General features: G+C 39.7%; 1 protein-coding gene across 2 annotated transcripts; it reads right to left on the bottom strand.

The window, feature by feature from the left end:
• Positions 1-1,748: 1,748 nt before the first annotated feature.
• On the bottom strand, positions 1,749-26,373 carry cramp1 (cramped chromatin regulator homolog 1). Of its 2 annotated transcripts, none has more exons than XM_057861587.1 (20): positions 26,266-26,373; positions 24,163-24,512; positions 22,026-22,228; positions 21,791-21,944; positions 20,124-20,207; positions 19,856-19,904; positions 19,269-19,354; positions 18,850-18,973; positions 17,384-17,465; positions 16,329-17,246; positions 13,080-13,257; positions 12,006-12,184; positions 11,859-11,930; positions 11,704-11,785; positions 11,458-11,571; positions 9,989-10,131; positions 7,099-7,285; positions 6,841-7,008; positions 6,415-6,560; positions 1,749-3,418 (listed from the first exon to the last, which is right to left on the bottom strand). In XM_057861587.1, exons 1-20 carry the CDS (start codon positions 26,295-26,297, stop codon positions 3,305-3,307), a joined length of 3,465 nt encoding a protein of 1,154 aa, XP_057717570.1. In that variant the 5' UTR covers positions 26,298-26,373; the 3' UTR covers positions 1,749-3,304. The 2 variants fall into 2 exon arrangements, with proteins under 2 accessions (XP_057717570.1, XP_057717569.1); XM_057861586.1 differs by lacking the exon at positions 26,266-26,373 and adding an exon at positions 24,882-25,165 and having other exon boundaries at positions 1,751-3,418.
• Positions 26,374-27,961: the final 1,588 nt, after the last annotated feature.

The raw sequence follows: 27,961 nt of genomic DNA, 5'->3' as shown, positions 1-27,961 counted from the left end.
ACTTTTATTCTTTACTCTATTCCTGATTTTATACATTATGCACAGCCCAGATTTTATGTTTATTGTGCAATAATTTAATTGTAACACGTATTTGTTACATGTTTTGATGCATTTTTACGCATTATAAAAAATTTGTCTGATTTTCTTGGGAGCTTGGAACATATTTAGGGCATTTACATGGAAAACGCAGCTCTACTTAAGTTTCGAAATTACTTCCAGAACCAGTTAATTTTGTAAGTAGAGGTACCACTGTACTTGCAAAGCATATGGCGGAAAACACAAACAAGGCTGAAAAAGCAGTTTCTGCTCTTGCACGCTTTTAAAGAAAGTTGTTGTATTTTAAGCCAAAACAACTTGTTTAATAGAACAATATGTCTATATGCTGCCATAAGATTCATGGCGCACTAAGCCTCCGAACTATTTTTAATTTGTCCGTTTTACCCTGAAAACCCCAATTTACAGACGTCGCGCAACCACTTTTGTTTCAACCTAGCCATAAAAAGAATTATATTTTTCAAAAGGTCTGTGATTTTTAGCTTAGAATCATTAATTGAGGTCTAATATTTAGTTTAAAAAAAAAAAAAACTTTTTTTTTAATCGAATCGAATTATCCGCTCGCTTATTTTCAACTTGTAAACGAATTACATTACAATGGAAAAATTTTGCGTCTGTAAAAAAGTCAGATATCTACCTCATAACTATCGCTCAATTGTATTTTTTTTGTGACTGTCGTATTTTCTACGATATGTTAGATGACAAGTTATCGATCCAAACAAAAAAAAATTTGAAAAATAACATTTAAAAGGGCAACTATATGAAAAAGAAAATCTCAACCACTCCTTGTTGTCCGCGATTTCTTCATCGCGACCCTTGTTATATCACCATGTTTCACCCATAAAATAAAATAAAAAAATCCGGCTGTGGCCATTCACAGCTGTCTTGACACTGGGTGATACATGCTACATGGAGTTTTTGCATCGAAACAAGGCAAGTACGCGATAATATCATTAAAATCGTGGCGTCTTTAATTCTGCTCTCGCCTCCAATTAGGGTTTTGGCGTTAATTTTTTTTTTTTTTTTTTTTTAATGCCCTCCTGTTAAAAATTTTTGTTACCCCAGAAAATTGAGATTTTAAGCTCTCCAATGATGTATCACACATGCATATTGGACAATTTTGAAATTTGGCTTCAAGTCACCCGAGTGTTTTCCGCCATATGCATTTATTCCCAGCTCTTTCACACTGAGATTCAAATGAGCATGAAATACTACTCGTAGTAGTAATAATGTCAATAAAGTCCTTCAAAATTGTATTTTAGACCTTTTATGAAATTCAAGGAAATTTTTAGAAATTTTAAGGCCTTAAATTCAAATGATTGAAGACTTTTTAAGACAGTGGATACACTGTAGTAGACGACCAATCTATTTAAAACGAAAGGGCGAATGAACCTTCATTCGTTGCCAACCCTCTAGTTTCAAATGGATTGGACAGCTATTGCTGTCAATGACAGCCTGTCAGTTAAAGCTTTTGCCTCTTTGTGGCTGTAATTTCAAAACTTTGCTGCATTTTTGGTCCAAGTTGCAAACTTTCATCAATTTTATTCTCTGAAATATTGCAAGCATTTGCCAAAAAAAGCGAGTTGTATTTGATATGATCTTTGCAGAAGTTCGATTTAAAAAAAGTTTTGTACATGACATCTGGCATATTTCAAACTAGTATCCACATTTCCCAGATGTCATGATATTCAAAACATTTTTGAAAGTTTAAAGCTCACCAACATCCTCAATGGGGGAAAAAAACACAAATACAAAAAAAAAAAAGCTTTTTGTAGTGAACTTTATGCACAGAATAAAAACACCTTTAACCAACGGAAATTTGGACAGGTTGATCCATTTTTCAGATATTGTCTTAAGTTAAAGAGAACCACTTTAGAAATGTTAATAAATATTCCAAACAGCATTTTTTACATTATGATACAAAAGCAGTGAATACTGGAATCACCATTTGTACAAATAAATCCTTCATACGAATAAAACATTCAAATTTGAAAAGATGTTGGTTCCTATTTGAAAACAATATTGAATTTGAAAGCTTCATTATATTTCCCCACCTTTGAAATAACTAGGATGACGCTGGTTTGATAAATCACTCGATGCAATAACTGGACTTATGAGTTGTGTATTTGCAGTAAATGAGTAAGCACCAACATGGGATAAGCGTCACTTCACCTCAACTTCACCATATAAAAAGACCAGCCTGAGGTTTAAGCTGCGGCAGCTATTGGTAGTGACTTTGGCACGAGAGTTTGCTTCCACTAACAGTCAACATTTCAACTGTATTCAACACAACCAGTCGAACGAATGGAGCTGATGACATTCGCTTTCGTGGCCTTTAAATGCAGTGTTCCTGTTCAAAAAAGAAAAGAAACCTATGAACTACAATTAATGCATCCTTTGTTAAGTTTTCAAATGTGATTTCACAGCGCGTATGTGTGTTTTAGTCGATGCAGCCTGAATTATTCTTATCATTAGACACAATTAGTCAATCAAGGTGTCAGATATTTACACTGAATTCAAACACTTCAGCACCAAATTGAAATAGTCGTCAAACATTCTGCCATCCAAAGCTGCCATTTTTCCTTCTGCCTTCAAAAACTGAATGCGTGCTGGAAAATAAACAGATTAAGCAGACCTGATGGAGATGAAATGGAAGGCAAGTTAAATACATGGCAGAACACACTGATGAGCAAGCTCTTTACCAAACAATATATATACTGTAAACTACTCACAAAGGTTAGTGACATTGGGCTTTGGGTGAAATTTCAGGATGAACTTTGAAGTGCACGACACAGATTTACAGGTGGACTTAATTTGAACAACTGAAACAATTGAACACGAGATTCCTAAATTTAGACAAGGTCAAATCAAGTTCGCCTGTTACATTGTGGTTCCTCCTGTAACTTCACCGAATATTCTTAACATGCTGTGAGCAATTAACTGCAGATTTTGGTGGATTTGCACATTTTTAGGGGGTAGAATTCAAAAGTAGCAGGAGAAGACAAAAGTAAAATATTCTTTTTTTGTTCAGATATGGCAAAGTATTTTCCTGTACATGAGGTTGTGTTTTGTAAACTTGATGGTTTTTAAAGGGCATGTAATTATTGCACTTCAACAATCAGGGCAGGGGATGGCTTTAAGTACTGGTCTGTTCCCGCAATTGTCTTTGCTCCGATGCGACAGGACGCATGCGCTCACTTTTTTTTATCCAGATGGCGCTAGGCCAAGGGAGGCGCCCTCGCCCCCTCCCTCAAGGTGGCGGAATGGAGGGCTCGGCCACGGCGAGCTCCTGAGCCAGGTCATTGAAGCGCGCGATGTAGTCCACGCTGCTCTCGCTCATCATGCAGGCAAGCTGAGAGTCCATCTGTAGGCCCAACACAACACTTTTTAAATGCACAATAAAGCATGACATCTCAGCAACTACTTGTAAAAACACTTGAATATGGCAGGGATACATTTTGAATTACCGTATTTTCCTCACTTTTAGGAGCATCGGAGTATAAGCCTTCAATGGATGGCCTATTTTAAAATCGTTTTTATATATAGGGTCGCATTATAAGGCGCAGTAGTAGTGGTTGGTTGCGTTATACATCCACTAGATCAGTACTTCTCAAATAGTGGGGCGCACCCCCCTGGGGGGGCGCAGAGCGTTGCCAGGGTTTTTTTTTGTTTCTTTTTTTGCCATACTAGAATAAAGTGTACTTGCGCATCCACTCAGTGGGTGGCAGTGGCGCTCTCATTTTCAAAGTGCGCGCAATATTTTTGAAGTAAGCAAGAGCACACAGAAGAGAGACATGAAGATCTGTGCGCCGTTTTCAAAAGCCGTTTTCCGGCTGGACTCACGCAGCACCCGCTGTCTTCTCCGGTTCTCACGTGTCCGCCCGAGACGTGCCATTTTCGGCTTGGGATCATCACGACGACCGCCCTCACCTACGGTTCTCCCTCAGCCGCCGAGAATGCGCTTTTTTCGGGCCGTTTGCCTTTTGGCTTTGACATTTAATACAGTGGTAGGTGAGGAAAGACCACTGTTTACTGTGTCTAAAAATAATTATAGCGGACAGCCGGAAGCCAAATCAATCAAGACGCCACTTAAAGACATCTCAATCTCATTGATAAGCCACTTGGTTGTTTTTCAGCGAAAACGTGCCGAATATTGCCAACAATCGGCCCGCTTTGTCAGTGTTATACAAGTAAATCAGTGAGCACTGTTAGCATTCTCAGTGCAAAATTACCCCACACCATTGCAAACTGAAGGTGATACTGTGAGCTGCGAGCAGCGAAAATAAAAACTGTCCTTCTGTCCAAAGACACTTTTTTTTCTTCTATTCAGTTCTGTTTTTGCGGTCAAATTTTTTGGCATATTGTCCTCATGAGTTAATGTTTCTAATCAATTTGAATTTGTTATTATATACTGATTGTATTTTTCAATATCAAATGTTAAAAATGTACCTTGAGTGTATTTTTGCAGTTTGGATGTGACTTATTTTTTAAATTCAGGCAAATTGATGCGCGTTAAGTCTTTTCTGTTACAAACAAAACAATGTTGATAAAGTTATACTTTATAAGTTTATCTCTGCTATTTTCTGTAATAGAAAAAAAGGAAACAATGTGAGGCAGAGGCGTACTTTTAATAGTAATATTATAGACAAATGATACTATTTACAGTGGCGGCAGAGTTTGGGGGGGCGCGAAACATTTACATCTTCCTTGGGGGGGCGTAACAGAAAATAATTGAGAAGCACTGCACTAGATGGTGCTGCGCTAAAGGGAATGTCATGTTAATGAACCATATATAAGGCGCATCGAATGATAAGGCGCACTGTCTGCTTTTAAGAAAATTGAAGGCTTTTATGTGTGCTTTATAGTGCGGAAAATACATTAAAGGTTTTTAATTGGTCTATATAAAACAGGTTTGCTTAAGTTACGTTTAAACATACTGCACTAGTGCTGTGCGATACATACGGTATATTGCCAAAATGATATAACATTTTCTATTAACATTTTACATATTTATCATCATCATCATAAATAGATCTATTCCTGCAATGCACATTTTGGTACAGTGATGGAATTCCATATGACGAAGTAGTACCACCAATAGTCCTCAAGATGTCTTAGCCAACCATATGCGAGTAATGCATGTAAGATAATCCGTTCCAATATCAATATTAATTTATTATTGATATTATGCTAACTTAATACACAGCAGTCTTAAAAGTTAGAACAACTTGTCACAAGTATCAGTAGATGTTAATCAGATTTTTTAGATTAGAATTAATAAGATATTAATTTATTCATGATATTACGCTAACTTAATACACAGCAGTCTTAAAAGTTACAGCAACTGGTCACAAGTATAAGTAGACAATTATCTATTTTACATTTGAGCAAATGTATGCTTCTGTGCTGCTTTCGTTTACACTAGGTAGTTTCAGGTTGCAGCAATAATTGATACATTTAAAATTTGTAGCAGGTCAGTTTAATGTCAATTTAAAAAAGAAAAAAAAAATCTTTTTTTTTTTTTTTTTTTTAAAACCTGTCCTGTTCGGCTGTTTGACATGGAGAATGGAAGTCTAAGTTTCCGGTTGGTCTGAACAGTTTTAATGTTTCACACTGAGAGTATGACATACTCCCATTGTGATCATTTGACATGCCTCGTTTATTATGACAAAGCAGCGAACAGGATGGGTTTATGGGGGAAGAGAAGAAAAGACAAAACACAAAAGAAAGAAACACAAACAACAAGAAATACATTGAACGCCTACACTAACTTTGTATATGTTGGTGTTATCGTCAGCTAAAAGTATTTCCGGTTGACCAGGGTAAGAAGGGGGCGGGAGGAGTCTATAAGCTAAGTGATTGGGAGTGGTGGAGAGTACACAAATCAGCTATGTAATCTAGAAACCAGTAATTGTGTGAATCCCTTGTGAGTATAAGCCCGTCGGCAACCGACCATACGCCGCCCCATCGCCTTTCCCAGCACCGGGGCCCCCACCCGAGCGCTCCCAATCACATCCAGCCGCGCAAGAGCCCCACCAAACACGCGACAGCCATGCAGACAAGCGGCGCCACCCCAGGGCCATTGTTTTAACATTATATTCCTGTTGATGTTCCAATTTGCAAATATGTTGTGAACATTTTTTTAAAATCCTGATCAATGGGAAAAAAATTAACCCATACCTCTCAAAATAACACATTTTAGAGCTAAAATTGCAATACCGTGATACCAAAGTATTTTTGCTTAAGGTTATCATACCGCCAAAATCTCAAACCGGCACATGCCTAAGATTCTTTACATAAAATGGCCAATATCGTGATTAGATTAGATTTTTTTCTATATCGCACAATTCTATACTGTACCTCAGCCACATCAGGAAGCCCGCGGGACTGAAAGGAATCGTGGGAGTTGCAGTCCAGCAAGCTGGGACCGAGCAAAGCTGTGCCACTGGAGGGGCCGGAGGGGGTGAGAGTGCTCCGCCTTCCCTTATCAGAAGAGACCATGCTGGCTGGAATGACATGACATTGGCTTAAGACTTTTCATCAAAATTAATGTTGTCGTACTGTTGTCACGGTACTAAAATTTTAAACTCGAAACTAAAAAAAAAAATACTCAATGAGAGGGTAGTAGCGAATTAACTTGTGTTAATTCACTGCTACCCTCCTACGTCAAATGGATTGGAAGTCTACTTGAGATCAACTCGAAGCATTTTAATTTCTATCATTTTCAATGACTATAAATAGACTACATTCCAAGTAATAAAGCTGATCTTTAGAAGACAGACTCACATAGGAGGCATCCCAGTGTGGAGTCGGACGAGTCGCTTGGATACCATTGCGGGTCGTGGCTGGGCGAAGGAATCCAGCCCCGGGACGGGCTGACGGAGGGAGATGAAGCCAGTAGCTTGGAGCCGTCGCTGCTACTCAATTTGGCCGGAGAGAGCGCCGCCTCCTCGCCTGCGTCACAACAGCCATCAAATTATTGACGCTGCGTTTCAATGACTGTGCCGGTCCTTATTCGAGGAGGTTTTTCCCGTGTTCACATACCGTAGTGAGCAGAATTGATGGCGAGCTCGATGATGGAGTCACTGATGTGTGTTTGATTCTCTCCCGGGGTCATAGCCTCCTCTGGGGGGCCCGGCAGAGAGATGTCAAGGAGGGAAGCGACGCTGGGCGGAGAGAGGAGCGAGTCTCCAGCCTCTGTCACTCCAGGAGATGGAGGGGGCAAACCGTTCTATGGAAGGAATATCATGTTTAGATGGATGTGAACATTTTCGTGACAAAGTGATTCACAGTCCGCAAACGTGGACAGAAATGCCTTGTTTTGATATGTTATGAAACAGAGAAGTGATTAAAAGTACAAACACTTTCTGCTGGTCAACTTTAAGTCACGGGCTGTTTGTTTGACTGATATTTTTCTTCAACAAAACCTTTTGTGAAAATTTATAAAAATGTATTGTCATGCAACCATTATACAGTGCTACCTCTACATACGAAGTTAATTCGTTCCAGGACCTTTTTTGTAAGTCGAAATGCTCGTATGTCGAGCAGGTTTTTCCCCATAAGAATACATTATAATTCTATTAATTTGTTCTGATGCCCAAAAACCTACACTAAATCCTTAATAAATACTGCTGGTACCATTACAAATGGCAATTACACATAGGAAAACAAATAAATTATAAATAATAATTCCTGTAATAATGAAATGAATCGGGTTCTAATGTGGCGGACGTTTTTTATTTGCTGTACCTGAATGCACCGTGCGGCTGACGTGACGGAGCGGTAAGGTTGACAGCTTACTTTCACTTTCAATGTTTTCTTGAGAACACAGTCAACTGTGGCGGAGACTTTGCGTTTTGTGTTGGATAAGAAAATTTTTTGGGCGATGTTACCACAATAATAATTGTCACATTAACTTATAAAGACTGGTGAACGGTGTTCAGGGGAGGACCATGGAGATGTATTGTTGAACCAGTTCACGGATGCGTAACCCACACTCATATTTTTCTATAATTTGCATCATCATTTCAATGGTAAGCGTCACCTTCTTCCTTGTTTCACCACCTGTATCAACCTTTTTGAAACCCGTTTTGATTTCTCTCAAGAAAATCTGCCGTGCGTTTGTCTGTGGTGCTGTCATGTCATCGTATTTCGAGCATGTCGTTGGATGTGGAAACAAATGGCGAGTCAAATTTTACGTCTGATGTCGAAAACATCGTGTGTCGAAGTACCACTGTATTTAACTTTCCTTCATCGCTATTCTTAATTTGGCAAATTTTAGGGGAAGTTTAAAGTAAACGACACCCACATGCCAAATTTTGATGCAGAGTCACCAACTTACAAAGGGATGCGCTGATTAGCCTGATGTGAAGTCACAGAGAACGCACAATCAACTGCATTAACTAACCAATAATTGACTAAACTTTCCATTGATGCCTTGCTTAATTCAATGGTGGTAAAATAAGCAAGGAAGAGGCTTTACCTTGCAACATCGTAATGGCAAAGTAGGGTCACAAAGTCCAAACTGGATGAATTTCTACACTTGCTGACCAAAACTAGCCCTAAAATCTTTGTTATTACTTGTCATAGAATAATGATCGTGTATCAATGGAATCAAGTTCATGCAGATTCAAATTAAACCCATTTTATTTGCATTCTGTAAAATGTATATTTTGGTCACATACCTAATGTACTAGTATTTGCGTCATCAGCCATTGCGTTCAGGCACGGAAATTTAATGCCTGCTTTCACACATACTGGTTCCCGAGAAAGTCTAGTTATACTAAGACGCGATTCGGTAAATGTCCACGTCATCTCAGTATCAGTCGACCCGGGAAAGTTGTTTCACACATAAGGGCTACCTGTTTAAAGCGCGGGATTTTAACAGTGTTTAGGTATGTGTGAAAAGCAAGAACATTCAACGTTAGTCCTCCTAGTTTAAGTGAATTGGATGTCTATCATTGTCAATGGCAGGCAATGCGTTAAGACACTCATTAGTTTATAAGAATGTTACATTAATATAATGTTCTACAGTTATGTAGCACTGAAATATTCTCATTGTCTGTGAAGACAAACGTTTTTGACAGATTGTACGCAACAGTACAAAAAATATTGTTTCCATTTAGAAATAACGAAGTCTATTCTATATTTTGAGATAATCATTGTCGTGAGCCTTGTATCACAGATCGTATCGGGAGGTACCCAGAGTTTCCCACTTCTAATACTGCATGTATGCAAATTAGTGCTGCAACAATGAATCGCTTAACACAAGTAATTTGATTAAAAAAAAGCTTCTGATCAAATTTTGCTGCTTTGAGGATTGAGTGACATTGTAATGGTTTGTTTTGAATTCGAGTTTGATTTGGGTGGATACACAGCCTTCTAAGGCAATAGTGAATATGCCATAACTTGTCTAACATGGCTGAATCCAGCTGTTCCCTGTTAAGACCAACATAAGGTATGTTTGTTTGAGCTAATGTTTGTTTATACATTCATTATTTAGTTTAGAAGTATATTTAGCAGTTTTTGTGGGATTGTGTTTGAACGATTTGCTAAGAGCATTATATAAAAAAAAAAACCTTAGCATTTTATAGCATTTAAGCTAGCGAGCTATTGCTATGCAAGTTAACCAACTGGTCTTTTGTTGTAGTTTGATCCTCATTTATTTGTTTATATCGTTTGAGGCTAAGGTCAGTTATTTTAATTTAATTTTAAATGCATTTATTGCGATTGTGAAATGAAAGTGCAATTCTGCATAGTTTAAAGAAATACTTAGGAATGTTATTTTGTATTCGCATTTAATGCTCTTTTGAACGTATAATCTTAGCAAGCCAAAATAACTATTATTGCCAGCATAAACACTTATTTGTTTTACATTAATCAATTACCTAAGTAACTGATAGCTGCAGCCCAAATGCAAATGCACTTTTCTGACCTCTGAGACATTGTGCTGGAGAAGCTGAGGTTCTGGTTCAGCATCAGCAATTGTTGCAGGAGCGACAGCTGCAGGAGAATTCGGCTCCCGACAAGGACTTCCAGGAATGATGCCTGCAGTTTTTGCTGCCAGGTCAATTGCACCTAGGAAAGAAGCTAGAAGCGGTCAGAAACTTGCAGGGAACAACTGCTGTTAGATTGATTTTTCATCTTTGCTTATGGCGAAAAACAGACAAGACTGAAAAAGCAGTTTCTGCTGTTGCACTCGTTTATAAAATAAACTGCTGTATTTTAAGCCAAAAGAACTGTTGTGTTTGATAGAACAATATGTCTATATGCTGCCTCAGCAGATTCATGGCGCATTAAGCCCCCAAACTATTTTTGTCTGTTTTACCCTGGAAACCCCCGTTTACAGACGTCGCGCAACCGCTTTTGTTCCAACCCAGCCATAAAACAAAGGTAATTATTTATATTTATTATTGAAAATGTCAGTTTTAGCTTAGAATCATTAATTGATGTCTAATTTTCGAAAGAAAGAAAAAAACGACTTGAAAAAATTATTCACTCGCATATTTTTAACTTTTAAACAAATTATGTCACAATGAAAAATTTGGCGTCTGTAAAAAAGTCACGGATATCTACCTCATAACTATCGATTAATTGTATTTTTTTGTTACTGTCTCATTTTCCCCAATATGATAGATGATAAATAATCGATCCAAACAAAGAAAAATTGAAAAAAAAAAAGGGTAAATATATGAAAAAGAACATCTTGACCACTCCTTGATGTCTGTGATTTCTGCATCGCTACCCTTGTTATATTACCATGTTTCACCCATAAAATACTTCCAAAATCCGGCTGACACTCGATGATACATGCCACATTGAGTTTTTGGATCGACACGAGGTAAGTACGCGATAATATCTCGTTAAAATCATGGCATCTTTAATTCTGCTCTCGCCTCCAGTTAGGGTTTTGCTGTTGGTCTCAGAGCAGAACTTCCAGTCAACTGAGTGTTTTCCGCCTTATACAAAAAGGAAATTCTATCATTGAAATCAAGATTTGTTCTTTTTCCTGCAGCATATTCAACAAAAAAAATAATAGGGGAAAACATGTCCTTTACAGATTATGTGAAAATAATTGTTTCCTTTAAGAAGAAATGCCAGTATATCTTGGTGATGTTAGAGCAAGAAGTCATTTTTTGCAAACCTGGCGATACGCATTCAACATGAACATACACTACAGTTTCAAACGTTTGGGGTCTAAATGACCCCAAACTTTTGAACCTTGGTGTACATAATGAAAAATCCCATATGATACACTACAGTTCAAAAGTTTGGGGTCTTTTGAACCTTGGTGTACATAATGAAAAATCCCATATGATACACTACGGTTCAAAAGTTTGGGGTCCCTTAGACCCCAAACTTTTGAACGGTAGTGTACTTTTGCAAAAACACCATCATACATACTGGAGAGCTGGTTGGTTGCCGCAGAGGCCGAGGACGCCGAGGAAGAGACTTTGGACGGTAGAGCGAGGGAGGCCGGAGCAAGCCGGGTTTGAATTGGCCGGAAAGATCCAGTTCCTGAGGAAAGAAACAGGAAATGTGAGAGACAGATAATAATTACACTGTTGTGGCCCAGTGACTTCGGTATTGAGTAGCTCAAAAGTGAGATTATTTCCACGCAAATATATCACAGCACCCTGAAGTCAGTACCTGTGGCAGCGGAGTTGGAGAGGATGGAGAAGGAACAAACGTGTTGAGAAGTGTCCCCTGTAGTTCGCGGTAGAAGAGTTCGCTGTAGATGAGGCAGAGTATCTTAGTTGGATGTCCGACTTGTTAGGCCAATTTCGGGAAGACAAAGAACTCACCTGAACGACAAGCGGCTTCCGGAGTTTGTTTCGAGGTTTTCTTGGTCGTGAAAGGAAAAGATCTGACTGCATCTACCATTATAAAATTATTTGTAATCAATACGACTTTCTTGGCTTGGAATTCACCGGAGCAAAATGCACACTTACACTAATGGAGTTGAGCTGCTGCTTTAGGGCTAGCTCAGCTTCCTTGTTGGGGGAGAACATTCGGCTGTGGCGGGTACTGTTTGGAGGGAGCGTGGTGGGTACTGCAAACACATTGCCTTCAGAGTCACTGGCTGCTGCCGCTGATGATGCAAGAAGAGAGCGAGGAAAGTTGCGTGAACCTAAGGAGGAAGAAAAGATATGATGATGATGACTCCATTTCATGTTGCTATGTGGTAGTCCACCATGAATCTGACCGTTCAACATTATCTGCATCTTACTGGACACTTTATTTTAAGTGGTGCGAGATGACATGTTACTTAAGGCCGTATCACTCCTTATTTCACTTTCTTTGGTCCGCACCAAAATACTTTCGGTCTGGACTTTTTGGTGGTTCCTTTTCACATTGCTCTTTGAGAAAGCGACCCAGGATTTGACAACAAACCTATGTATGTGCAAAAATCATTCAAGTACAAAAATCGTTCAATCAAAACGGTCTGGGCCGGGTAATGTGGAGCTTCAGAGTACTGCAACTGTGCTGTTAATGATTTGTTTTAACCAATTACAAGCGTTTGCAGGAAATTTGGAGCGTCAGAGGTCTTTGATGGCATGTTCATTTTACAAGGATGTAGTAGACATTCTGTTCCTCATTGCGCCACATTGAACCCCGACTCATATTAGCCAATGTACTGCTAACCACTGACTGGGATGCTAACCAAACAACATTTCCTTGCTACGGAAGCTTGTTACGTGCAAAATGGTATGAGATTTGAGCTATGGTCCAGACCACAGTGCGGTCGCGTTTACACCTATAGCGAACTGCACCATGGTCAACTTGAAAGCGAACTGAGACCACCTCTCCGGCGAGGTCTTGGACCGGCTGTTTGGTCCGCACCAGAGTTCGCTGGTTTGTATTCACACCAACCCAAAAGTGCGCACCACAAACTTTTTTTTGTTTGGTCTGCACCAAAAAGAACACGTGTGAATACACCTTAAGTAAAACAGGGTATTGGAAAAAACTGATAAATAGATAGGAGGTGACTCTGAACAACTAAGTGCATACTGGTCTGGAGATACCTAATCCTCCAACGTTTGGCAGGTGTAATTTGGCTCCTCGGGCAGAGCCCTGCTGTCGTCCAAAGCTCGGGCTACGGACCACCGCGATTGGAGCTTTTCCTGGAGGCGTGAGGGTCTGGTTTTGTTCCTCTTGAGGAGTCTTAAGAGGTGACGTGGCTGTGGAACAAAACTCTGGAGGCTGGAAGAGAATAAGAATCATCACACATGCTGCTCTATAAAAGGAAACAGGAACATCAAAAACAAATACAGTGGGGCAAATAAGTATTTAGTCAACCACCAATTGTGCAAGTTCTCCTACTTGAAAAGATTAGAGAGGCCTGTAATTGTCAACATGGGTAAACCTCAACCATGAGACAGAATGTGGAGAAAAAAACTGAAAATTGAAAAAAGAATTTTTTTTCCAAATTAGAGTGGAAAATAAGTATTTGGTCCCCTATAAACAAGCAAGATTTCTGGCTGTCAAAGAGGTCTAACTTCTTCTAACGAGGTCAACAAGGCTCCACTCGTTACCTTTATTAATGGCACCTGTTTTAACTCATTATCGGTATAAAAGACACCTGTCCACAAGCTCAGTCAGTCACACCCCAAACTCCACTATGTCCAAGACCAAAGAGCTGTCAAAGGACACCAGAAACAAAATTGTAGACCTGCACCAGGCAGGGAAGACTGAATCTGCAATTGGTAAAACGCTTGGTATAATGAAATCAACTGTGGGAGCAATTATTAGAAAATGGAAGACATACAAGACCACTGATAATCTCCCTCGATCTGGGGCTCCATGCAAGATCTCACCCTGTGGCGTCAAAATGATAACAAGAATGGTGACCAAAAATCCCAGAACCACACAGGGGGACCTAGTGAACGACCTACAGTGAACTGGGACCACAGTAACAAAGACTACTAGTACTATCAGTAACACAATGCGTCGCCATGGACTCAAATCCTGCTCTGCCAGACGTGTCCCCCTGCTGAAGCCAGTACACGTCCAGGCCCGTCTGCGGTTCGCTAGAGAGCATTTGGATGACCCAGAAGAGGACTGGGAGAATGTGTTATGGTCAGATGAAACCAAAATAGAACTTTTTGGTAGAAACACAGGTTCTCGTGTTTGGAGGAGAAAGAATACTGAATTGCATCCGAAGAACACCATACCCACTGTGAAGCATGAGGGTGGAAACATCATGCTTTGGGGCTGTTTTTCTGCAAAGGGACCAGGACGACTGATCTGTGTAAAGGAAAGAATGAATGGGGCCATGTATCGAGAGATTTTGAGTGAAAATCTCCTTCCATCAGTAAGGGCATTGAAGATGAGACGTGGCTGGGTCTTTCAGCATGACAATGATCCCAAACCCACAGCCAGGGCAACAAAGGAGTGGCTTCGTAAGAAGCATTTCAAGGTCCTGGAGTGGCCTAGCCAGTCTCAGGATCTAACCCCATAGAAAATCTGTGGAGGGAGTTGAAAGTCTGTGTTGCCCAACGACAGCCCCAAAACATCACTGCTCTAGAGGAGATCTGCATGGAGGAATGGGCCAAAATACCAGCAACAGTGTGTGAAAAGCTTGTGAAGAGTTACAGAAAACGTTTGGCCTCCGTTATTGCCAACAAAGGGTACATAACAAAGTATTGAGGTATTGACCAAATACTTATTTTCCACCATGATTTGCAAATAAATTCTTTAAAAATCAAACAATGTGATTTTCTGTTTTTTTTTTCACATTATGTCCCTCATGGTTGAGGTTTACCCATGTTGACAATTACAGGCCTCTCTAATATTTTAAAGTGGGAGAACTTGCACAATTGGTGGTTGACTAAATACTTATTTGCCCCACTGTACAATCATACAATGGATGAAAGAATTAGATACAACTGCAGAAAATAAGGACAGCCAGTAAGAGTTACGTATAAAAAAAAAAAAAAATGCTAGTCTGCTTTAACAAATTGCCCTTGAGCAAGGCACACCCCCAGCTCAAGATGTGCAACACAGATTGCACACCCGAATCTCACTTAACTCACTCCTGGCATGCCTGTGATCTGGTTATGTGTGACGTTCAACAAAATCTACAGCAGAGTGGGAGTTGAATTTCCCCTTGAGTGATTGTAATGAGTAGAATAAGAAAATAGGCTGTGTTGGTGTAACACTGAGTCATATTAAGGTGCTTAACATATATTTGTTTACTTTTTAGCTCAAATACAACAAATCTCAGAATGATGCAATGCCGTTGTAACCCCCCAATGCGGTACTTTGAATCTAACATTTGGACCAATTGATCTCGAGAGGCCAATTAACTTATTGACTGCCATCAAGTTAAACAAAACAAAACATTATTGGAATTACAAACATTTTAAAAACAAAAAATACTGTATGCACTAGGATTTTTCATATAGACACCAACTTCCAGTCGAAATGGATTGGGCATCTATTGACGTCAATGGCAGTCAATGAGTTAAAGCTTTGCACACAACTCGCCCGGTCATACCCTAGTCTGTCCTCCCTCTTGGATTTCGATCACTATCAATAGCAGTGGTAAAGGTGCTATATAGAGTTTGTCACATTTGTACTCGCAACAATAACCTCCGGCCAAAGCGTAACTACAGGCTGTGTTAAGCTCGTGCATGGCCCGCATGCTTGTCACCCATCAAATCAGCACCATAAACGTAAAAACAACAAACATGATTATTTACTGTTGGTTGCAAGTTTTAGAAAAAATAGAAAAGAGTGTTAGAAAAGTTGTTTTGCCAAGCTCTGACTTTGAAACAGCACTGCTGCTGCAGGGGTGTGCGTGAACGTGAACAGGAGCGTGTTCGCCTAGAGCAGGGGTGCCCAATCCCGGTCCTCAAGAGCCCCTATCCAGCTTGTTTTCAGTGTCTCCCTCCATTAACACACCTGAATCAAATGATCAGCTCATCAGCAAGCTCTGCAGCAGTCTGATATCGATCCTGATTAGTTGATTCAGGTGTGTTAGAGGAGGGAGACATGGAAAAAAACCGGATAGGGGCTCTCGAGGACCGGGATTGGGCACCCCTGGCCTAGAGTGTTCGACCCGAAGTGTCTCTATTGATGGGAAGAAAATGTCAGGGCTCTCTGTACTAATCAGGGTATTGGTGAAGAATGTGTGGAGTAGTAAAGTATTTTAAATTAACACTAAAAATTCCATATAATACCTTTAAGTTTAAGACTAACAAGTTCAGTTTGTGATGCCAAAATGGTTTAACAGGTATCAAGACCAGTATAAAGGACCCAAAAATGCCTACCAAAGGTTTGGGGTTGACCTCTGTGGTGACCAGTCTCAGCAAACATCGTAGTACTCTTTGTTTCCTATGTGCTCTCTGCTGGATTTGCGCTTGCCCTTTTTCAGGAGGGTCTGAGACGGACTGCCACTCGTACTCCAGCTGCAGCTTGCCGGGCTTCCCAAACATCAAGTACAACTCGGCTAGCGTGACATTCTCGGCGTCGCGGACGTTCCAGCCTTCCCCTCTGATCTGTTCGACAGTTCGCTCTTTGCTCTGCGGCACTCCTTCCTCTGGGCCAGCCGTGGAGAGCTTGGCTGGAGCTGTCTGGCTGCCGTCTGGAGAGGAAGTGGTGGTCACGTTCTGCTCCTCCATGCACTGTTCAAGCGAGCTCTCTACACCACTACATGATACATCTGTTGTTTTGGTCCCTACGAGGCCTCCACTGAACTCTACACTGGCAGTGAAAGTTTTATTCCCCTCAACAAGTCCTCCGTCAGTTGCCTCCTCTCTGGGAATTACTTGATGAGGAAGTGCTGAGCCAGATGTAGGCCTCTTCTCCTCTAACTTGGCAGAACCATCGGGTGAAGTTTCAAGGCTAGGTGAATCTGTTTGACAGTTGTCACTCTGTACCGTTGCTGAAGCAGTTGAAACTGCGTTTCCTCGTCCAGATTTGGTGCTTGTCCTTAGAGGTGGAGCAGTGTGAATACCTAGAATCTGCGCAGCGGGTAGCTCTTTGGCATTGGGCCGGGCCTTGCCGCTTTCTTGCCAGTGTACTGTGCACGAAGCCTTGGAGTGAACCACACGAGCCACGCCGGGCAGCGTGGTCAGGGAGCTGCTCTCGGCCGGGAAAAGAAAGAGCTCCTCGGGCGAAGACTTGTTTGGAGAAGTGGTGTGGGACTGAGTCTCTTCTAAAGCTTCCCTTTCCATTAGACTTTTGATCTTAAAGAGCGTAGTTAAGAAAAAATAGCATTCTGTGCATAAAAGCGTTGCTGCTCGGGTAGAATTGATACGCTTGAAAACTTCTGCTTTTTTTGAAAGGGATCAAAATGAAAATAAGTCAAAATATTAAAGGATACAATTCTCTGGTCATGATAGGCCCATTTCTGTTTCAGGTACTCAATGAGGCTGGAAACTTTCCTGTGAAGCTCCACCACCATCCTGGTACAAATAAAATCACAGTTATCCACTCAGAACCTGAGTTTTGCCTTCTGAATATAAATAATACTTGCACGACTTGTTTTTATCAGAGCATCTAAAGCAGTGGTTCTTAACCTTGCTTAAGGTACTGAACCCCATGAGTTTCACCCGTGCATTAACTGAACCCTTAGGAATTACAAAAATGTTCTTTTTTTCCCCCAAATTCAAAATCGATAAATCTGAGCTAGCACGCTAAAACCCAAGTGAATTTCAATTCAAATTTCTTCTCATTTAGACAGCATGTTTTTAAACGGGCCAAATTTTATGCCTGCAGCATCATCAGAGTACTAAAGCAAGACTGGCCCAATGCTTATATCTGAGGATTATTATTATCATTTAATTTTGTATTGTACAACATTAAACCTGTTTGGTGGAATTAACCTTGACCGTGCAGTTTCTATCATGTTTACATTTCAAAGGATATCAAATTTAATGAAAAACGTGAATCTCGTCCCAAATCCAATAAACAGTAGGAATTCACAGCAAATTATTTTGCCTTTTGATTTGCTTTTCACATTGGAAAACTCGATTCATTTCACACTGTTGTTTCCAATTTTGTTTTAATGTCGACATTCTCATTCTATCACATCCTTGCCTCACATACTATTTTTATGGCGTAAAATGTGACGCAAATGTTTTTTTAGGTAAACACAGTACACATTACCCGTAGGTCTGTTGTACTTCCTTATACTGAGTGAAAGTCAACCTTCCACTGAGCAAACCAGTTTCTCTAGGACTAGCAGTTTAAAGAATTGGAATAAAGCCTGTAAATTGGGGACTAAGTCAAAAACCTGGTCTAAACGCAACTTTGCCTAGATTTAGTCAGCGTCCAAAAGTAGGGCCCAGCGTGTCTTAACCTTCACTGAACCCCTGGGATTCGATTGAACCCAGGTTAAGAACCACTGATCTAAAGTTTAGATTCGTATTCAGTAATTTCATAAATACAATATTAGTATTGGACACCAAAATATCCCGTCACACGCTTTTTTCCCCCTGGACTTTTGTCCACAAGGAAACTCGAGTTCAACAGCAGTGAGTATTGAAATGGTAGCTTTTGCTCAACTAATTAGTTGTACTCAAAGAATTATGATGCCTATTCGCCAAATTACTGCTCATTGGTTAGAATAGCCAAATAAAACAAAGGATGATGAGTTACCAAAATATTTAGCACAAGCATTTACATGATTGCTTATGATAAAAGTTACTAACTCTTCCTGTCTTTTTCCTCCATTAGACTGTAAAACTTAAAATCCAAAGGTCAATTGGTCTCTATTGTTTTATTGTTTTATCTGCACTAATTCACTCTATATGTGGGCACGCGGCTCAGTTCACTAGGGTTACTGACCTGAGGCGAGGGTTGTGCGCTAGACTCTGAACGCGAGCCCAGGAATAGTTGCTACGCGGTTGAAGCTCCACCGCTACCTTCAGGGGTAAACGCACTGGCTTCTGGTCTTCTTCGTCACTTACTCCTGCATGGAGACAAATAGAGGTTTTAGCACGTTTTCTCCAACTTTAACGCGCACTAGTATTGATCATCTGACAATTCATCAGTTCGATCACCTGCACCAGCTTCCTACTGCACACCCTTTTCCTCATGTAGTGTTACCATGGAAACACCAACAGCCCCCTCACTGCTATTGTTATTGCTAAAAACCCGCCCATACAAAATCCTGAGCCTCATGATTGACACACTTTGCGTTTTCAACAGTATTGTTTGTTCACTAAGCATTTTCCCAAGTTCATAAGTGTGTGTGAGACGCTCACCATCTGGGTCACAAAGTCTCTTCAGCGCGCGGCACATGGGTGCTTTAATTCGCAAGTTCCTCCCTTTGGAGCGCACAGTGGTGGCCCTGATCAAACAAACGGGACAGTTATAAGAGGCCAAGTGAATCAAGTAACTGAGATCTGCACTAAAAATGAAACCGCATTTTCTTCAGTTTCAGTTTATTCACACATCGTATCATGATACACACAAGAACATGGTCATATATACAAGCAGTTCATCTGACAAGATGCATGAAAGGGACACTCCGAATAAGCTATTTAAAGCTTTTAGTAGGGGCCCTTTCAACAGTGAACACATTTTAATTCAATAAGACTTACTGTAGTCCTTTGAAAACATATGAAACAATTGTTTATGATGCTGATAAGGTTACGAATTGTTCAACAAAACAATGAGTCTCTAATTCAATGAGAAAAATGTCATCTACCAAATTTATAGAAATGTTGAACACAAATGACAAATTTCCTCTCACTTGTGTTCAATCTTTCATACCCCAGAGCAATTTTAACTGTTTGTATTTTTAAAGAGCATGTTTGGTTGCACTATTTAACCTAATAAAATAACTTACCCTTGTTGGATGAGTTCATTTAGCTTCGCCACATTCTTATCGTCCATGACTGTATGAGACAAAACATAAAGCCAAAAAAATTGTTTACAACAGCGTTCCTGAGGAGCAGATTTCCCAAAAGACCATAGGTGTACGTGTGTATGTGAGTGAATGGAGGGGCGTTGGGTGGAGCAGGTTGTTTGCGTGCAGCACTTAATTGCATCCCTTGAGACCTCACACCCACAGGCAAAAAACATAGTTCAAGAACAGAGTGCAGAACTTTACTTACGTCCTCCAACTTTTTTGCGGAGCTCAGCATAGCAGATGAGACCGTAGAGCTCCTGAGAAGATTTTTTCAGGACTCGAGTGTACACTGAGGAGGAGACGAAGCTCATATCACCAAGAATAAAAGCATTTGCATGCAAAATAACAGCATGGTGAAGGCCTCGTTTATATCGAAACTATAATCACATGTACAAAATAAGGGGAGGAGGAAAAAAAAAAAAGGATTTCCCTAAATTTAGCAAAGATTTCCCTAAATTTAGCAAATAATAGAAGTGCCTTATTCAATACAATTGTGCATGCAAAATCAGCAGGTGGCGCTACTATCCCAACCATTTTTGCTAATTACTATTTTTGAGAAAAGAGTGCACTAAACTTTGTTTGACATATTGTTCACCCAGATTATAGTATTTTAAAAACCTTAGTTTAAGTCAGTCCTTCTCAAATAGTGGGGCGAACCCTCCCGGGGGGGCGCAGAGCGATGCCGGGGGGGAGTACGTGTCCTCGGAGAACATACTTTTTTGCCATATTAAAATAAAGTGAAATTGCACATCCACTCAGTGGATGGCAGTGGCGCTCTCATTTTCAGAGTATACGCAGTAGTTTTTAACTAAACAAGAGCACACGGCAAATAGCAGGAGCTGATATGAGCTAAAACATGGAAATATGACGAAGTGTATGTGACTTTTGGCCTCAGTGGGAGACGAGGAAAGACCAATATGTTAACATATTTACAATACAAACATATTATTTATACATTTACTGTGTCTAAAAATATTGTCAGCAGACAGCATAAAGCCAAATCAATTAAGACCTAACTTAAATACATTAGACCCCAATCACATTGATAAGCCACTTGATTTTTTTCAGCAAAAACATGCCGAATATTGCTAACAATCGTTCGGCTTTGTGAGTGTTACACCTGTAAACCAGCGAGCACTGTTAGTATCATATAAGGTGGCATACCAAGCTGCTCAGTGCAAAAATAGCCTCACCCCATAGCAAAGCAACTGATACCGCCTGCAGCCAAAATAAAATTTCCCTCTGTCCAATGACAGTGTCGTTTTTTTTATTTATTTATTAATTTCTATTTTTTCGGTCAATTATTTTTTTGCCATATTGTACTATTGAGTTATTGTTGGTAATCAATGTGAATTTATTATTATTTACTAATTTTATTAAATTTGTGTTTTCAGTATCAAATGGTCAAAAAAATTACCTTGAGTGTGTTGCTTGGATGTGAATTTTTTTTTTATTCAGGCAAAGATGCGCTTTAAATCTGTTCTGCTACAAACAGAAATGTTAAAGTGAAATAAAGTGTGAGTTAATCTGTTACATTTTTATGTGAACAAGGAAATGCTATGCAGAGGGGTACTCATATTAATTTATTTATTTTATTTAACTTTTAATAATTTTTAACACAAATCTATATATGTATAGCCTATTCACAGTGGTGGCAGAGTTGGGGGCGCGAAACGTTTGCGTCTTCCTGGGGGGGGCGTAACAGAAAATAATTGAGAAGCACTGATTTAAGTGCTCCTCAAAAAAATCTGGAAAAAAATCCCGAATACATAAAGTAATCGTCACCATTGTGTAGCCACAGCCCAAAGATCTCATGAAGGGAAAAATACAAAACTCATATCCCCCCGATTCATGTTACGTCTGTCAACGTACCATTGGCAAAGTCGATGTGCTTGGAGATCTTGTGCCATGTGCGGTAATAAAAATGGCGGACCTGTTCCTTGTTCTTCACCATGTTAGCTGGCTTGCCTCTTTTCTTGTACTTCATAGCAATGTTATTCTGGATGGCCTCAAAATCCTTGCCATGCTGGAGAGGTGATTATATAAATATCAAATGCAAGCTTTATGCGAGAAGATCCATTTAATGTAAAGTGGCAGTTCCGCCTACCTCATAGAGCCCTTCAAAAAAGCTGTTTTTATCCTCTGCGCTCCAAGACTCCCACTGCCGACGGGCTCGCTTCTGGTTACCAGCTTGCTCCTCCTTCTCGGCAGGTCCTTGGCCCTTTGTGGTCTTAGAGACTCCCCCTGAGGAGCCGGCAATGGGTCCAGATTGTCCAACTGCACCCTGGGAAGAGGAACAGTTCTCTGCTCCTGTAATGCATACATCCATAAGTTAAGAAACATTCAAGGTCAAATCAAACCATTAACATTACTAAAAAGAGTGCATTTATGTGAGGTAGTTAAAGAAGCAGAACCTTCTAAATCTAAGACTTTCAAACTAGGGTTTTGCTCTGGCAGAGAAGCAAGAATAGCAAACTGGTCCCTTTGGCAAAGTTTCCCGTATACAGGTCCAAAACAAACTCAGGGTGGGCTTCAATGGCCAAATTTACCCAAGCCTAAAGCACAATGGTGCCAGAAAGCATCAAAACAAACACAGATGGAGTTGCTCGCTATGTGTGCGTCCGGAGACATTAACCTAGATGCGTCTCTCGAAATAGATTTGCACCAATATAGCATCAATGCACATATGACTTTGTCAATTATATTAACATTGAGCTTCCCTTATACTTCATTTATGCCAGCAACTCAGGAAATAAGACCCTTATCGTCAAGCCTTAAACTAATAATGTCTAGACAAACACATGCATATTAAAAAAAAAAATTTAAAAAAACTTGCATGAGACACCAAAACTGCAAGCTCCATGAATACAGTTGTATAATAAAAAAACGAGATATCAACATTATCTTCTCAAAAATAATAATGGTTAGCTTTAATTGACATTTCGTGCTTTTGACAAATGTGTATTGCTATTATGCAGCATATCGAGAGCAGTTTCTAATATCTTACTTTCCTTATTTGATGTGACAGAGTCAATCCATTAAATTTAACTCTCAGTTTGATGCAGTTCAACATTACTGAAAGTACTGTTACAGTAAAACCACTGCATCACTTTTAGTCATTATATTTGTATTGGTGCTCATTCACTTGATCTATTCATCAGAATGTTCAAGTTAAACCACATGCATTACAATCTACAAATGAAACCTGGCTGTTAAATTATCTTTAAAATCTAAAAATGGGCCAAAACGGAAATGCTACAAACTATCACATATTTTTCACAAGATCATACGTTTGTATTATCAGCAAATTCTGACATTCAAAGAATGAGGAAAGTGTCATTTTGTATTTAGGTTTCTGATAACTTTCATCCTTTAATGGAACTGATCAAGTCATGAAATTACTGCATATTCCTGCACAGTGGAAGGCCTCTTTCAACTTGATGGCTCAAACTAATGAGGTGACTACTATGTGTGACAATATATCAATACGGCAATATATCGCACTACTTTGTATGTTATTGAGATGCTCTTGCCAAGAATTGATATATTGTTTTAAAAAGATGTCACGGTTTAATAAAGGAACCCACAGGTTGCTACCAAATTTTCTACTAGAATAGTGTGTATGTTAAGTCATTGGCTGCCATTGACTGTGCTAGACGTCCAATTCATTTTGACTGCGAGGCCCTCCAAGTCAAAATGTGGTCTAGCACCATCAATGGCACTCAAACATGACCACTCAAAGCCAGTCTCCCCACTTTAAAAGAAATTATATGTCTATTATTGTCGATGGCAGGTGATGAGTCATAAAAGACACTCATTTGATCTAAAAATGTTGCAAATATAAAGTGTCGCTGTATTTATTAAGAGAAATGTTGCACTGAAATATCCTCAGCCTATGAGGAAGACAAGTGTCTGACAGATTGCCCATGACAGTGCAAAAAAAAAAAACTTTATTTTTCCAGTTAGAAATAGCTATCTTTAGTAGTTGGATCGTAGAATGTCGTAGACTGATTTCCTGACCAGTGTACCTTTAGGTGTCGTATAGGTTTATTGAGATATAATCATTGTATCACAAATCGTATTGAATCAGAAGGTACCCTGAGGTTGCCACCCTGAGAGGTGACAATCCAAGTTTTTAATTGAGCGCTGTGTCACTGTTCCAAAGCTGAAAATCTGTTTATAACCAGTGCTAGTGGACAGACTAAATACATAAACACTTGAGCCACACTCCTGTTTGATGTTACCTTTCGATTTGGCCCCGCCATGGCCGTTGATGGTCGAGCCCACGGAATCCTTCCGGATCCTTTTGCTGGGAGGTCGAACGCTCGATCGGAGAAAATGATGCTGGTCGTGACACGGGGCGCTGGGCTCCACCGAGGGCTGGGTCTGCTGGCCAGCACCCGGTCCGGGTTGAACCGAACCGGAGCTGAGAGTAGCGGGTGCTGGATTAACAATTTCCACTCGCTCGTCTCCCTTTGTACTGCGCTCCTCGGTCGCCTGCTCTCCGCTCTCCTCCTCGTCGTAACCGTCGGCTTTTCTGGACGGATTCGTCGTCCCATCTACACCGATCCCCTCCCTGGAGCTCGGTGTCATGCTGCCACAACACACAGAGTCCCAAAAGACACATGAGGAGCAAAGCGATGAGCAAAATTAACTTCTAAACACGACGTTTGCCGTCTCTCAACATGGCCGCCGCTGTTTGTTTCAAATCCCCTCTACAGTCCCGACAAAACAACGCCAAATATATTCATTTACAGCCTCGAAATAAATTGAACTTAACCACAGACACATTCCGGAGTGTTTAGCAGCCGCCCAAGCGTTCAAATTCGCTAATGTTAATGTCGAATATGAACTACATTCAAATGCGAGCGCTTTTCAGTTTAGCGCCCTGCAGAAACGACAACGAGAACCCGTCGGTGCATTCGACCTCTATTTAAAGTGTTTCTTTCGAAGGCAAATATACCAAATTTCATGCTCTTCGGAAGTGGGCGACGTCTTCTTTCTCTTCACCATGGGTCCGAGCGGTTCGACTGGCAATTGTTGATCAATTTGGGCATAATAAATGCACGACGGTCTGGTCGCTCTCTGCTGCCCTGCCGTTGTCCAGCTTCGACTGAGGCGAACTCTGCGCAGTTCCACTCTTCTCTAGCAGTAATATTACTCAATGCTTCGACAATACAACTCATCAAACTTTTCAACCGACCGCTATATTGTCATATTTGCTACATACCGCGATCGATATTCGTCACTTGTTCGGACACTTGAGCTCATTTACCACGATAATACTTTAATAAACCTTAGTCTACTTCACACGCCCCTACGTCACAGTCCACGAGTAGACGTGCATTCTACAAATAATATTTATGTCATACACATCCAGCAATTGTTTGCCTTTGCGATTACAAACTAATTTCAAAACTGTGCTATTGACACACACGTACAATTCCGTTTGGCGATCAAAACAGAGACTGATTTGTATGAGCATCTATACCTCATGTACTATTTCAATGGTGTAGAAATGTTATAACGTTTTCATGGTGCATTTTTAAATTATAGTTTAAAATGTTTTTACTGACTATGATACTGAAATGAGATGTGGATATTTCATGACAAAGCATTAAATCTTGATGATACAGGAATGTGTAACAGTGATGACAAAAGCAAATTGTGATTTATAGCCATGTGGAGCTCGGGTTTGACAGGTACAATCAATAGCCTCCTCTCAGCGTTAGACAAGGACAACTTTAAAATTCAGTTCTGTGTCACCTGAAAGCTAACCGACTAATAAATGGCATCAACCTCTAAGCGCATCCTATCTACATTTGCTGGACACAATACTGCATGTTGATCCTCCATCTTACAACTCGGGTAACTGTGGAATCAACATAAAAAAATAGGCCAACACATCCACCTATATTAAACGTCTAAATATGCTGTTTGTAACTCAAGTTGAATTTAAATCTAACAGCCTTATCTGGACGTATTGTATTCACAGTAACACGGGAGCACAAACTCATCCAAAGAATCCAAATTACTCCGTTGTATCACAGCAACTGATGGTTTATAAAAGGTTGAACAATACTTAACAAATGCGACATGACAGTGTGATGAGACAGTCCGCCAATAAGTTCAAGTAACCACTGTTTTAAATACGAGTAAGTATAAACACGCGACTGTCATCTCCATTCATAACGTTATTCCTAGCATGGCTGCTAACATTGCCAGCTAGCGTTAACATTTCATGACTATTTGAAGTCATGCCGCCAAAATATCTGTTGGTATAGAGTATTCTCTTAAAAGAATGCAACCAATCGCTTTCCGAAACAACATTAATGCTTGAAACCTACCTGCAGTGTAAGTCCAAATGTGAATTTTCCATGCGAGGTCCAAAGTAGCTTTAGGAGCTAGCAGCCTACCTCCAATTCAGCTGCATATGACAGTTCATGTGGTTTGATAGTCCACGCGCGTTGGCACGCCCATTACAACTCAAAAACAAATCCTGTGATTGGTTAGGCAATCCACGAGGAGCGGGGTAAAAGTTTGATTGACGTAAGCTTCTACCAGTAAACTACACGAGATACCAGGTGAAGGACCAATTGTATTTCACTTCCTGTATATTTTTTTAAGCTTCCCAGTTTTTTTTTTAACAGACAAAACGCTCAACAGTCATATTATTTGTCGTAAAATTTAATTTCCCACAGTTTTCATAACGTAATTTCAACATTTGCAGCTATTTTGAACAGTCACGAAATCGGAAAATCAGGAAACATGGTTTACTAGTAACGGAGTGAATCATTATCATATCCTTTTGTGTGTTACAAATACGAGTAATGTATCAAAATAAATAAATATATAAATAAAACTACCATAAAAATATATCAGGTCAATAAAAAATGAAAAAAATTTTTTGTTCCAGTCATGCCGCGCACTGCTTCAATTAGTTATATTTGAAAAGCACCAATGGTAAGTGACAAGTACAGAAACAAAACACACACATAAAAAAACACACTCTCAATCTAATCTACACGTAAAGCATTTTTTCTCAAGTTATCATGAAGTAGAGAAAAATTAATTTCATAGGTAATCTGTACCCTCAATTTAGTAATCTGCACCCACAGTTAAGTAACGTGTACCAACATACCGGCATTACTAAACTATGAGTACTAGTACCTATGAAAATAATTTTTTCCCTCGGATCAGGAGGACTTCACAGTTGCAAACTGCAAAAAATGTTAAATTAATTTCGGGCAACTAAAGAAAATGCTTTACGTGTATTTGTTTATTTCGTTATTTATTTACTTCGGAATGATCCTTTAAAAAAAATAAAATTAAAAGTATGAAAAAGTACTGTGTGGCTTTGATCAAACTAGTGTACTTTTATGATTTACTGTATATATGTTTTACATATATAAATTATTTTTCTCTACTTAAGCACCAGGAAGGAACATGAGTTCGTACTCATTAGATAGCAATAGTTTCCTGAGCGAAATATGGGCGGCGCCATCTTGGAAAATGTCTGCTCTGAACTTCCGGTTCAGAAAGAACAACATGAATTGTGGTAGAAGTGCGCAGTGTGTTGACAAGGTTAAAACTGCAAACCACACGGAATCTCCAAAAATGGATTCAGCACAACGTAGATGAGACATAGATGAGATTGTATGATTGTTCTTATCACTTTGTTGATCATTCATGGGCACAATTATAACAACCTGTCAGCCTGTGTTGACGCGAGGTACAGATTGATACGCCGTGTGAGTGACCAAAATGAGATGAAATTACAAATTATGTTACATTTGCCGAATGCAGAAGCGCTAACACAGATTTTGTTGTTACAAGGAAATACTACAAGTATGTACGTATAAAAAAAAATGTATGTCATTCCTTTTTATTGCAGATATTGATCGCAATAGAACATTTGGACAACATGATTCAATTTCTTGTTTTATTTAAAATGATTGGTGCATGTGCAAAACAGGTAAATAAATCACAATTTATAAAATTATTAGAAAAAAATCACATACGAGCATGTGATATCAGACAGCA

Source organism: Corythoichthys intestinalis, chromosome 16 (assembly GCF_030265065.1).
Source record: "Corythoichthys intestinalis isolate RoL2023-P3 chromosome 16, ASM3026506v1, whole genome shotgun sequence".
NCBI lineage: Eukaryota > Metazoa > Chordata > Actinopteri > Syngnathiformes > Syngnathidae > Corythoichthys > Corythoichthys intestinalis.
The sequence above is the reverse complement of the archived record's forward strand: the minus strand, read 5'-3'. Positions and strand labels throughout refer to the sequence as shown.